The sequence below is a fragment of the Watersipora subatra genome, chromosome 1 (genome assembly GCF_963576615.1).
Source record: "Watersipora subatra chromosome 1, tzWatSuba1.1, whole genome shotgun sequence".
Classification (NCBI taxonomy): Eukaryota; Metazoa; Bryozoa; class Gymnolaemata; order Cheilostomatida; family Watersiporidae; genus Watersipora; species Watersipora subatra.
The window spans coordinates 56,421,498-56,435,917 of record NC_088708.1 but is presented as its reverse complement, the minus strand read 5'-3'; the positions used below and the strand labels follow the sequence as shown (position 1 = coordinate 56,435,917).

At 34.1% G+C, this 14,420-nt stretch overlaps 1 protein-coding gene across 1 annotated transcript; it reads right to left on the bottom strand.

Moving 5' to 3' along the window:
- Positions 1-10,541: 10,541 nt before the first annotated feature.
- Positions 10,542-13,935, bottom strand: LOC137410521 (methylated-DNA--protein-cysteine methyltransferase-like). The gene is made up of 3 exons (XM_068095950.1): positions 13,748-13,935; positions 13,044-13,195; positions 10,542-10,995 (listed from the first exon to the last, which is right to left on the bottom strand). Exons 1-3 carry the CDS (start codon positions 13,918-13,920, stop codon positions 10,727-10,729), a joined length of 594 nt encoding a protein of 197 aa, XP_067952051.1. The 5' UTR covers positions 13,921-13,935; the 3' UTR covers positions 10,542-10,726.
- Positions 13,936-14,420: the final 485 nt, after the last annotated feature.

Sequence of the window (14,420 nt, the reverse complement as noted above, 5' to 3'; positions counted from 1 at the left end):
TAAACCTAAATGATACTTGCAAAACCTATTCTTTGTTTTATCAATATAATTTGTTCAAGTATTTGCTGATTGCTATATCATTTCCATCTCAAATTTTGCCTGATAAAATAGATAGGCTTTATTGGAGATGACGTATACATGTACTTGCATTATTTATAAATACAATGTACATGGTTTATACAAAATTTCATAGTTCATAAATGGTCTAGATATTCTAAGCTTCAAAGAGCTTGTGCTGACATGTACATAAGCAGATACAGCATGTGTTGTAACCAATTTATTATCCAAAATTAATAATAGATCATAAATTGTAACGACTGCACTGATGGTCTTTCCAGCAGAATTCTTGCGTCATTTCAGCATCTAGAAAAAAATACACTATAGGAGTTAATTCATTGGTTAGGAATAAGCTCTAAAATCTCCCTAGACAGACACCACACATATTACAGCTTTTAAAATTTTCAAGTCATGATGTAGCATCTTAATGCTTATGAACAGTACATCAACAGAATTAACCATTCAGCTATGACAAATAGTGATTAAATGGCTAGGGTGTGCTACAAAAGCTACAAACCACATCAATTACAATGTATCCCACCATATGACATTAATTCGTTCCATTAATTCGTTTGGCATTGTAAGGAGGTGTTGGCATTGTAAGACGAAAATGTTGTATAGAGGGGTATACAAATCTATAGTCATTATCTAATGCAAACACCCTTTGATAAAAACCATCAAAATTTTCTATATGTATTGTAGTGTACATATTAAAAATTATTAATGAAATAATATATTAACCATCACAACTATAGTTACCCACAGTAACTTTACTGTATTTAGTGTTGTAATCTGCAATAAAATGTACCATTACAAAGCACTATGTGCAGTACATACCATAGGGAGTTTTTACCTTCGAGATAGGCGTATAACATAAACATTGAATTTAAATCGAATGAATTTAGCTTACTAGACCCTTACTTAAAGCTAAATTTTAAGATGTATTTTGCTAAACTTCAACTTTGCCATCGGCTCAAATTTTATCATTAATTTGGTTCCCATTTCGTTTGTACTATAACTCATAATAAATAATGCTAAACTGGGAGAGAGTGAGTATCGTATCTTCGATAGGCATTATGAGAGGGATTTTGGCAAATAGCATATCGGCATCTTCATTATTTCGCAGTATTCAGCACACCACCTGCCAAATTTAAATTTAGAGAATCATTTTTTGTTGATATTGTAAGGCGAGGACTAAAAGACATTGTGTGTGATATCGTAAGACGAAAAACAGGGACATCTTAAACCGGAGTGCATCGTACCTTTTTAATTTCTCTATACCACAATTACCTTGTCTCCAATGTAAACACAACAATAGGAAACCTTATTAATACGTTACCTTATTCATTTCTTAGATATAATTTAGCTGTTCAATAGTATTATACTATGCTTTTGCTATACTGCTACTGTGCTTGCATATAATAGCCTCAAGGTTATCTGACAATATTTTAAATTTACATCTATTCATAACAATATAATCATGACATTTCATTTTTCAGCAATGATTTTGATGATAGAGGAACAAGAAACCAATTTGTGGCAAAAGACACTTGCGATGCAAGTTCCAAGCCTGTGGTGCAGGGAGGTCATTTGTTCAACAAAACATAGACGTATGTTATAGGTTGCCAACGGCAACTATTAGCCAATGCATAAACGTGAGACAAGCAGTTCTGTTTGCCACCATTCTAACACATTTTTTCATTTAGTCGCAATGTTACATACTCATTTTGGTCAACCAGCGTGGCAGGCAGTTATAATGCAAGGTCAAACAGACTCCATGAATACAGAAACAAGTCTGTGCCATAACAATTTAGAAGATTCCATCAATCAGCTAGCACTCTATCTCGTAGAGTGCGCTAGCAAAAAATTATTTCTTGACACTAATTGAAAACTTATAAGTTGTTTGTAAAAATTAGCAATTTTCAGAAACCATCTTCAAAACATGCTGTTTTTTATGAATAAGGAATTTGATAGAACAAATTTTAGATCATCTTGTTATCAAAATTAGCAATTTTAATATACTATTTAATGTCATGGCTATTTTCGGATGATATTTTGCGAACATCACATATTTTTCTCTACATTTTCATAAATCTAAAATGCTGATAAAACTTGGTATTTAGTCGAAGTTCCCCAAAAATATTATTCATACCCCAATCTGTAATGTTATCTATCTACTACGGTTAATACAATAATATTTTGCGCCATCAGGTATATTTTTATGAAGTTTTTGACATAGAACAAAAATATAGAAACAATGTGTTCTTATAAAAATATAGGCATCAACTGATATGGTTTAAAAATACGAAGCGAAGATTTGAAAGAATTGACTTAGCATGTCAAGGGTTTGACTGCACATCTGTGCTCAATAGCTTGTTGATTTAGTGCTTTGGCATAAACCGTTATTATGATGGGTATCACAAGGGCAAACCTTATTTATAAAATCCTGTAATTCCATATACAATACATACAAAGAGATGTTTCTGAGCTAAACAGTTTGAGGGGCAAATTGGTTAGCCAAACATGAGAAGAATATGTAGAGTAAATATAAATATTTGTCTTGAGTGACCGTCCAATAACAGAGCAATAACATACACTCATATGTACACACTAACCCAGAGGAACGTAACAATTGACAGCCGGAAAACGAGTGACTCAACAATAGCTGAGCAGTTTCAAAACATTGGTCTGGAGAAGCATTCACAAAAAGTTAGGCTAATAGTGACAACATAAGGCTACAATACAAAAGTTGTCTACCCTTCATTACGTTGAGTGGCACAAGAGGAAACAATTTTTACAATTCACATGTCACCAATCATATTTAACAGACTGTTTGCAAAGTACAGTGCACCTCACCTCCTTATGACATTAATTCGTTTCAGTGATGGCATCGTAAGACGAAAATGTCATATAAAAGTGTATGGAAATCTATCATCATTATCTAAGGCAAACACTCCTTGATAAAAATTCATCAATACTTTATATACGTACTGCACATATTAAAAATTGATAACAAAATAGTATATTAACCTTAATAACTATAGTTACATACAGTAACTATAGCGTATTTAGCGGTTACAATAAGCAATAAAATGTAACTTTACTACGTACAGTATGTACTGTATCGAGCTCTTACCTTCGAGAAAGACGAATAACAAACTTTGAATTTAACTTACCAACACACACACCTAAAGCTCAGTTTTCGTACATATTTTACTAAACTCTAATTTTTTCATTGTATTTATCTTTATTACCTGTTTCTGGTTTCGAAAAATGCAAAACTGAGAGAGAGAGCAGAGAGAGAGAGAGCATTGCATCTCTTTCAGGCTTTGCGGGAGGACCTTCAGTGGAAAGCATATCGGCGTCTTCGTAATACAAGAGATTTCAGCAAATAGCATATCGGCATCTTCGTTATTCTGATGTATTCAGCACACTGATCACCAAAATTGAATTTTGTAAGACATTTTTTTTGATGCCATATGGTGGAAAAAAATGCTGTATGAAGGGGACGGAAAAACATCCTAAGACGAAAAAAGCATAAAACAGGGACGCCGTAACCTAAGAGTGCACTGCAATTATGAATAACTCACCAACCTGCAAAATGGGTTTGCAACCAGCTAAATAATCGTGTTTTTTTTGCGAAAGTGAATCACCATAGAATATGACAATAGATGAAGCAGTGTAGCATTCCAGGCAATAAATACTTAACCATACAGTGCACCCTCGAGATATGATTACCCTGATATATGATTTTTTTCACCTTACGAAGTGGAACATTGTGAGATCTTCACCTTGCTACACGAATTTTATTTCACCATACGATTTTGAGAAAAGTTTCGCCTGAGTTAAAATTTGGCGGTCGGTGTGCTCATAACGCACGTCAAAATAAAAAAAGACCGAAATATAGTTTGCCGAAAACATTTTCAGAATGTTTAGAAGAAACTCGATGATCGACTTATATCATGTCAGCATTCCGTGTGAAAAAATTCGTGTAAAATACACAAGCGAGAGCCAATATTCATTTGTAGCGTTATAATATATTTTACTATAAACTTAAGTCAGCATATGTATATAACTACAAGTATCTACATTTAATTCGTTAGTTATGGAATCTGAGACCAATACAAACGTTACAAAACGAAGGAAAAACGATTTCTATGTCAACAAAGTTGAATGTCGTCAATAAGAAGAAGGCACCCGTATTATTAACATTGTCAAGGAATATGATCGCAACCAATCAGCATTTGCAATTATTATTAAAACAAGAACTCCATTAAAGCAAGCACAAGAAAGAGATTACGACTGAAGATTTGAAGCAGTTAGGTCATGCACGCGATCAGCATTCAAAAGGAGCAACCATTTAGTAAAGGCGAGGAAGTAGAAGATACAGAAAACCCCACATTGGCAGAAATATTTCAAGCATTTAATTTAGTGATATGGACTGGTACATTAAAACAATGCATGTATAATATATATTATTCATCTCTTGTGTGGCATGTTTTTCAAATTTTATTTGTTTCCTTTTGATTTTATGTTTTATTTTCTTGTTTAACTGTCTTTGCAGATGGGCTTGTTATCTCCTACGTGAATACAATTCATCGAATGTATGTAAATCATATAACTAGCTACTCAAGATAGTTGACACATTTACATTACTTTTTGAAACTTCTTAAAGCCGTCCTATAGGGCATAAATAAGTACAAACTTTGTGCGTATGGTTACATTGATTCTTGTGCACATTTCATACAAGAAAAACTACTGCAGCACCTTCTCTGAATTCTTCTACAAGCTTTAGCAAGCTAGCAGTTTTCTGCATTGCACCAGCATTTTTTTCTTTTAAACCAAAAGAAAAATTGGACAGGACTAGACAACTTTCTTTAACCTGCTAAAAATTCCATTTTATTACGTATTAAATTAATCTTCAAGTGTACAGCAACATAATTAACATTGATACGTTTCTGCCTCCTCTCTGCTTTATTCGCTACAATATACCAGCTAAAGTCACGTTACCCCAAAGGTATGTACGTCCTGTATAGTAAATAAAATTTAATTTAGTTTTCGGTAGCCATTAAATGGTCAGGTGTGTGAGAGGCCGTTTTCGATAACTGCATCGCTCGGCCATTCTTATTGAATTCTGGTTGAGAAAGGTTTCAACCAGACACGCTAAATCTTATAATGAAAAAGAAGACATAAACTTATGAAGGATAAAATTTCGTGATAAAAAGTTGAAATTCATTAAAATTGTTCAAAATACATACTAAAACTTAGTTTTAAGGGTGAGTTTGGCAAGCTAAACTTATTTGAAGTGAATTCAAAGTTTATGTTATGCGTACCTTTTGAAGGTAAGAACTTTTTACCGTACGATCTGCATTTGGTACACAGATTACAATTTTACAGTATTGCAGATTATATTCACTAAGTGCACTTAATACAATGCAGCTACTGTAGGTAACATAGTTACTAAAGTTAACATACTATTCTGTTACAAATTTTCAATATGTACAGCATTTTTATAAAATTTTGACGATTTTCACCATTTTTTTTCATTGTATAATTACAATGGTTTCCATACCCAGACATACAATTTTTTCGCCATACGATGCCAGCCTTGGAATGGATCAACATCGTATCTCGAGGGTGCACTGTATTTAAATTGAAACAGTAGTGTTATGACAATTTCAGTTTCATTAAAAGGGTAAAAAATACTAACCAAACAATGGCCTTTCTATCGTAACCTCCTGGCTTCTCTCTCAGTTTCCAATAATGTAAGAATATCACCTTCTCGAACAGGTCCTTTAACGTTTCTGATAATGGATCTGTTACTCTCATCTAAAAACTCAACTCGAACCTACAATAAATATGTTAGTACTAATGTGTCTAATTCACACAACTTGCTAAGGATCACCTTCATTATTGTGTAGCAAACTGACTTAAGATTGACTAGACACACCAATGAAAAGCATAACCAATGTGTAGTTTAGATATTTACTGCACGCACCTTCAAACTATGATTTTTTGGGGGAATAATTAATGAAAATCCATCACAAAAACATGAAAGATTTTGCACAATGCGCAAAGCGTCAGTCTATCCTCATTTACGGACTGACTCAAAGTGGTGCTGGTGCTGCTGAATCGACGCACGATTGGCCGCTCGAATTACAAATATATGTACAAATTATGTGGTTAAATATTCTGGAATGTCTTGTTCGGAATAATTCTAGTTACTGAGGTTCCATGGTATATGGTTAGCCTAAAACGTGTGCAGAAATTAAAAACCTATATTCAAAATTCCCACACTGTCTGTGTGTCTACTTCTTCGTGTAAACACTATGCGTTGCCACAATTTTTGGTCAATTTCATCCAAACTTTAACACATACACTCTGTGCCTTCTGTCAGGTCGCTAAAAATAATGTCTTAAAACTTTATCTAGTTCCTGAGAACCAGCCCCTTAAACACTCACCTGCAGGATATCTGATTGAACATGAAAGAAATCCTGGACTTACTGCTAGTGTATAATAACTAAAGGGATAGTATTTAGATTAGTTTTAATAGACATAATGGTAAGGTTGAAGATAAAGAAAGCACATCTCATTGTACATAAAAAGTTTACGCTTCCAATACTATTAATACATATAAGGTAACTCAAAAGTAGAATACAGTATAAATATGAATAGTAAATAGAAAAGTATGAATACAGTAGACGTTCCTAGAACATAAACCGCTCTGAAAATGTCAACGTGATTTTACATTATACGAACAGTATAACACAATTAAATTGTCTAATCCGTTCCAAAATCTTCCGAAACTCACCTCTTCAGCCGTTCAAAAAGGAAAAACTAAACTTAAACTTGATTTTTCAATTTTATGACAGCAGAGTAACTGCAGTATTGCTGGTTTGTATCAACAACCTTTCTCTTTTTTATCTCTTTCACTTGGTTTAAGGTCAATCATTACGGAAATTTTACGTTAACGAGAGCGCACAGATTCAAGGTTGTTTTAAATCGATTTTCCCACACAGGAAGGTTTATACCGCAAAAAAAGGTATGACTAAAATAAAGTAAAACAAAAATGTATCTTTATTATAATGAGAGCAGTGTCTGTCTGCCCATCTGACTGAAGCCAGAGTTAAACGTTAGGATAAAACGTAGCTTTCAATGAGACGCCACTTCGTGACATTTAGCTTGGTACAGTATACCGACACTCTAACACCTGCAACCATCGACTGCTCCTTGGTACGTCGGAATAATTGTGCAACTACTTATTAACACCGGACAATGTCTCATGGCACACTAGTATATAATAGATATACCACTATATGCCATGTTCTCTCCCAAGTGCAACAAAAGCAAAAAACTATATTTGTAAGGCTAACCAAGAGATTCTCATCATTCTAATGGAATTTGAGAACTTGCACTGACTTGAAAATTTGTTATATGGAATGTTTTAACTTAATAAGAAGCAAAAGCTTCACATAAGTTATTTATGTTAAAAGATGTATGTGTTATAGGAGTGTCTATTGTAGTTATCTTGGTGTAGCACAAAATCTCATTTTTGTGCAACAGATCTTGCTTGAAGACACTCAAATTTGTTTGATCCCCAGCGATGGTTATTTTTATAGCTAGAGGAAAATCTGTTCTTTCACATTTAACATATTTGCTACATATCATAGATTATTTATGTAAAACCCATTTCTAACATGTCTCTAGTGCTGAATACGCGAATTGTTTTATTTTTCGACATATGACATGGCCAATGATTGAAACAACACTTCTGGACACAGGTTTTCACACTGCGTACAAAATATTAGCCAAGCATGTCTTTTGTGAGTTTACATTTTAATATTGCAGCCCGTATTGCCGTATTCAATTCCAACATGTTCTGCCTAACCTTTCACCGTACTTGCTTGCGATGATTATTACCAAAACTTTGCTTAACCATGAATAGGCCACCGGCAAAAACTGGCCTATAGCTTTGCAAGAGGTGAAAGCATACATTTATATGATATTGACTAAATATTACTATCACACCAGCTACATTTTCTTCTAGACGTAAGTACATCGGAATAAATATTTGGGATTCGCAGCACGATGAGAAATGCACCTTGAATAGTTTTTTCACAAGCCTATTAATACTGTCGATACGATAATGACCATGCAATCCTAAACCAAGTTGTGGCCATAACTCTGGTCAATACTAAGCGAAAAATAGAGTAGTTAACGAAAATAAGGTCCTATATTTACCTGTGTACACTGTCCTTGTGAGCCTGTTCGTCCAAGAACTTTGATTACCTAGAATTAAAAAATGACGCTTAGACACAAAATTCCATTAACCACACAGCAACAAATCACGTATTCCACCATATCACAGAAAATACTGTGCACGACCTTAAATGTTAAAGATATGCTCAAGATACAACTAGTAGGTAAGTAGTGGATCAGACAAGATTTGAAAAAATAACTAGTAGATATGTAGTACATCAGACTACATAAAAAAAACAAGATATTGCAGCTATCCATTAATTGAAGAGCTCGTAAAAGCTAGTTACGTCATTGTCAAAAAATTTTAAAGCATAAATTATGTTATATAATTGGTTTTGAGCAGTACCTTAGCCATTTTTACGCCTTGAGCACCAGCAGTTTTATCCATTTTGGACAGAGTTGAAATACGCTCAACTTCAAAAGGATATACAGAGGTGCGCGAGGAAGAATTGAGACTATTCGGCGAAATAATCTGTATTTACATGTACAACTACTTAGGAAATAAGGCTAAGACTATTGCGGTGGCTTTTAGCAATTTGGAGTTTTCTGCCTCAGGAAACTTATAGAGAAGGTAACTTCATGACGATACTTCAATCAGTTTGTTACACTGATAACAACCAGTCTAATGAATAATATTTCTATATGAACAGTGGTGTAACACTAACATTGTTTGCACAAATCACAAAATGTGTTTGTTGAATAGTACATTAACCGTGTTGCATAATTGTTTGCATAATCGTTGAGTTGATGTTTGACAGCTGAATAGTGTTATATTTCTTCTTTATTCTTTATATTCTTTATATTTCTAGTTTATAGGCATATAGAACTAAAGTAAGCACTATCTCTTTAATCTAAACAAACAATGTTTGTAAATTTGAATTAAATGTGAGTACAATGACACGTACTCAATGCTTTTTTGTAGCTGGGGTATAACTATATGTAAAGGATAAATTCAATATCCTAAACTGCCTTTGCGTGCTTAGGTTATTATTACTTTCTGCAGTATCTTGCATAAAAACACAACAATACATAAGCTAATTTTAGCTATACAAATACATTGAAACCACATGAAAAAGCTGTGGTGAGAATCAAAATAATAGTGATCAACTGTCTAGAGATAAGAGGGGACAGTCACTTTTCTTAGCTTCATAATATACAGGTACATATATATGTACATGTATTATCTCACTATTCTCTGCTATAGCCAAGAAAGTGTTTTGAACCACACATTACTCGAACTTCAACCTGCTGAACCTAGCAGAAATAACTTCATTCTTTGTTAGAATGTCTTTTTCTAAATCTGTTAGTCGCTGCGATGAAGACTAATGCGCTACAATTCTTTGAAAGTTTTTCACTGAATAAAACAATTTATTTAGGCTTATAAAGTCAAATGTCTCACGTGAGACCAAAATTGCGTATTATGTTAACATAACAGTTTTAGTAGTATTGATCATACATAACTGAGCATAACGTAAATTGGTAGCAATTGCTTGAACTCTTTTATCACAAAACTGCTAACCGTAAATTAAGTAAAAAATTAGTAGACAAGTTTTTTTATGTTACAGCCAAATGAAACTATTATACAATGAAGCTATAGGTTTAACTAGCTCATAAGAAAGTATATAATTACATACATGTAATTAATAACCAACAATATTTTAGGAAGACCGTAAGCCATTTCTACAGCATCATAAGTAAAAATTATGTACTGATAAATTAAGAATCTTTAAAAATACTATTTATGTAAGTTTCGAGCACTGAGTAACTATTAGAATAAATACCCTTGATATTCTAACAGGCACACGAGATACCTATTGAAATTTGATTGTGATGAAATTATTTTAAATACCTCGTCAGATGTACATCTAGCTCATAAAAACACAGAAAATGGTTTTTGTCAACTTTCCAGGGCAGCTTTAGTCCAGATAACATTCCGAATTACATAGTAGAGCAATTTTATAATGAACGCTATTTATGAGTATTATTCATGTACACCTGTTTAACCTGTCCACCCATAAAATGATAAATTCTATCATGAAAAGATAGCCCAACTTTAATGGATAGGTGATTACTCATGGGGTAAGTAAGCCAAGCAGTATTTCTCCAAAAACAAACAAGATACCGTTTGCTAGTTCCCTAGTGAGCCAAGTGCAGTGTGAAAACATTTTTATTCTAAAAAAAGTATGTAATGGTAAAACAAACATGTATTTATTGTAAAATATGAATATGTAATAAAAAATTATAATGTAGTAATCTCTAGAACTGGTAGATATACCTGTGGAAAATAATATTGTAAACGTTAAGGAAAAACAAAAATAATGCGAGCAACCACAAATATATTATTTAATAACTGGGTCAATACAAGAGCAATGACTGAGCACACTGTTTGCACACGAGGAAAGGCAACTCTTTACTGTAAGACCGATGCTTTCTCATGCTCAAGCAGCCATGATTTAGTGTTGTTTAGCTTTCCGCCGGAGTAGTTCCCAGTCAAGCCCGATGCAAGAATAACTCTATGACAAGGTACAACTAAGGCTACAGGGTTGTTTCTCATTGCTGACCCAACAGCCTGGCTGGCCCTCGGGTTCCCACAGAGCTCAGCAAGCTGCCCATAACTGACAGTTTCACCAAACTTGACTTGTCTTTCCAAGGTACACCAGACCTTGCTTCGGAAACTCTCTGAAAAATTTCAGACAAGCTCTGATAGGAACAGGTTTATACTACTTGAATACTTGTACAGAAATAGAGATAATCAACAGAGTATTTAAACTATTTCATAGTCCGGCTGTCTGAGAGTCCGATGCTTAACTAAAGATACTCATGAAGGTTTGGAACATATCTTGTTTATAATCCATATCTGTTGATCTTTTTCCTGTAAGCACGGCAACATTATTTCATAATAACATTGCTAGTTTTAAACCTGGGGTTGGTTTTCTCGCAGTTCTAACCAATTTCAGACAAACCTTGAAGCCAAAAGATTAGCTACCAATTGTCAGTTTTGTCACAGGCCAATTTACAGTTGGCCTGTGACAAAACTCAAATACTCCAAACACATACCATTCATTTCCACCAGTCACAACCATCAACCCAAAACATATGTTTACAACTATTTGAATTTATAAATTGGCTAGCAAGTTTTCTCAGCACTTTGAGAGATTTGTATGCTTTAAGATCGGCAATACGTATATCAGTCAGTATAAGACACTGATGATGAGCTAGCTGGTGATCTGTCAAGTTTGTCCTTTCAATGAGCATTCAAGCTCAAATTTCTGTGAGTATTCATCAATCATAAGAAAGACCTGTATTATTACACCAGAAAAAACAATAAATTAATCATTTTGTTTGAACCAGGACTCAGAAAATAGAAGTGTGGCAGTACTATAATTCGCATGTAGAAATGACTAGCAGTGACGTTTTCTTTTGCGGCAATTTTATGGCTAAAATACCACTCAAATACCTGCAGAGGTCGGAGGCAGCTGTGCTACCTTCAATGGATGCATTGAGAATGTGCAAGTCCACTTGTTGAAAAGATACCTGAATCTTAAATGATAAACATTGTTAGTTTTAGTCATAGATATAATAAACCCTTATCATTATAAGTTAATAAATAAGTTTATGGGTTTATTATATCTATGGTTTTAGTAGTTAATTTGTTGGCTCACTTCTACAAAGGTTAAAAAAGAAATAAGAATAATAGTCGAAAGTGCTTCAGTAGCCAGGGGCAAAAATATTGTGAATCGCAGTTCTATAGCTACACAGAATATCAGTTAGAAGACTATTAGGAGAAACAATGGATGAGATAAACCTTAGATCTTTCACTCGATTTCAATTTCCATGTAGAAATTCATACATAGTAGTTTCTAAAATAGTGCTCTATGTGAGCTACATCCACATAACTGTACGTCAATTGATATTTTTTACAATTGCTCAATAAAAGAGCTATCACCGTAAATTCTGGCGTACAAGTCGATCCGGCTTAGAAATCGAGGTCTAAAGTTTAGTTTAAAAATCCTGGTTTTGATATGTACCTGCCGTATAAGTCGACCCCTTTTCTGGCTCAAATCGTTTGATCGCTAATAGTTCAATTCACATCAGAGGTGGGCGATGCGTAGCTGAGGAAATGGCATTCAAAAACACCATCAACAAAAACACCATCAACAAAAACACCATCAACAAAAACACCCGTTTTTTTGTGCCATCCAAACCAGAAAGCCAACAAAATTAAAACACTCAGGGAAAATAAATGCATTGAAAATGATTTTAGTATTGTTTTAATGGAAAAATTAAAAGTGTTATAGCAATCCACTCCACGAGCTTATCAATTTGTGTAGTCTAGTCATTGTTTTTGAAATGTATCGTGAACCATGCTTTTAATAACTTTTCTGCCAGCATTATTCTCCCATTTTTCTCCTCTTTTAAAATGTGTTACTCACTGTCATGCAATACCGGTCATGTTGGCAGTAAACTAAAAGCCTTGTTTTGCAAGAATGCAGGCAAGGTATCTTGTTCTTGAACATAAAAGTACAAATTGTTTGTGACTGCTGTGGATTCCAGATGTGTTTAATAATTCCAGAATAAGTCACGGTGGAGGTTGTTTAGAATAATGATGTCAAGTTTCTTTGCAACTTTTAGCTTACGGTGATCAACAGGAGGAATAACAAGCTAGCAATGATGATAGCTCGCGCTATTACATATACATGTAAGGTTTTAAATTGTTATTTTCTCACCTTCGTGAAATATCCGTGAGCAAAGTGCTGGTCTGCATGCATCTATGGCTTGCACATCTCCAGTAAAGTAAGCTTTGAGCCAATGAAGACAACTTTCCAAAGGTCCATTCAGCTGCTCATCCGATTCGTTCAGCAGCTCACAGGCTACATTCCTAAATTATGCAAAGTGAAAGCAAATCTTATTGTTTGAAGTTCTTGATGCACAAATCTAAGAAACAGTCATGAATGTTGAGTTTACAGTAGAAAACAACATTTCTTCGATTGGCAATACAAAATGTAACTGGGTAGATAACTCCCAATGCTAAAAATAATAATTCAAACTTTGCGATTGCAACAAACTTTTTGGCAACATAATGTTATACCCTGGACTTTGGAATTATGCTCCTCTGTTACAATAGCACTACCATCTGTGAAAACCGATGATGCTATGGTTATGAGTGATTATACAAATCGTAACACCTACAGATAGGTCCTAATTTGAATGTTTAGAAATAGCAAAAGTTGACTTGACAAAATATCATAGCCTGGACTCCATGTATCTGGAGACAGATTTCTTGCGTATAATGTCTAAAGCTAATAACCGCATAAGCTACACTAATATTAACCCTGTAACTATCATGTTTTTGACGATATTCATGTTTTTGAGATATTCAGTTTGGTAATTCTTGTTCTAGTCTTGCAAACGTAGTTGTTACTATGAGCACCTTGACAAAGAAACTGAAGGCTGTGAAATGTGAAGCTTGTGCATCCCATCTGAACAAGCGACTAATTGTAACACTCCAGTAGGGCTTGTGACACTCATAGAGCTGCATGGTCCACACGAGAACATAACTCCTTTTTCAGTCGCAATGGGCGCTCGTAGAATCTTTCTTGACATAGTAAAAACTAATCTACAACCTACCATTAATGGTATATGAGATAACAGTTTTCTCATCAGACCTGTCGGTAAGAATGCATGTAAGTACAACCTTATTAAAACCTTTTGTTTGTTTTTGCCAATACACGATGCCAACATTCAATAAAGTTTTATTGAAAGAATTGAGCTACTATCCTATATTTCCAGCAACATTTAGCTAACCAAAAGGCAGAAGTAAACAAACATAATGAATGGTTAAAAGCTGTAAACTTATTAAGCCAAATACAAGTAGTCCTTAGTTAACGAAAGGCTCACTTAATGACGACTATGGGTTCCGACAGCACGTTAAAAATTGTAAAAAATATGCTTGAAGTTACAATTAAAAAAAAGTATGTCTTAAAACCATGAAAGTAAGAATGAATGTATAGATATTGGGCATGTATACTGGCCATGGCATTGTTTTTAAGGGTTTACGGTACCAGACACTAGGCTAACATCTGCCATAGCTGAAGCAGTATAAC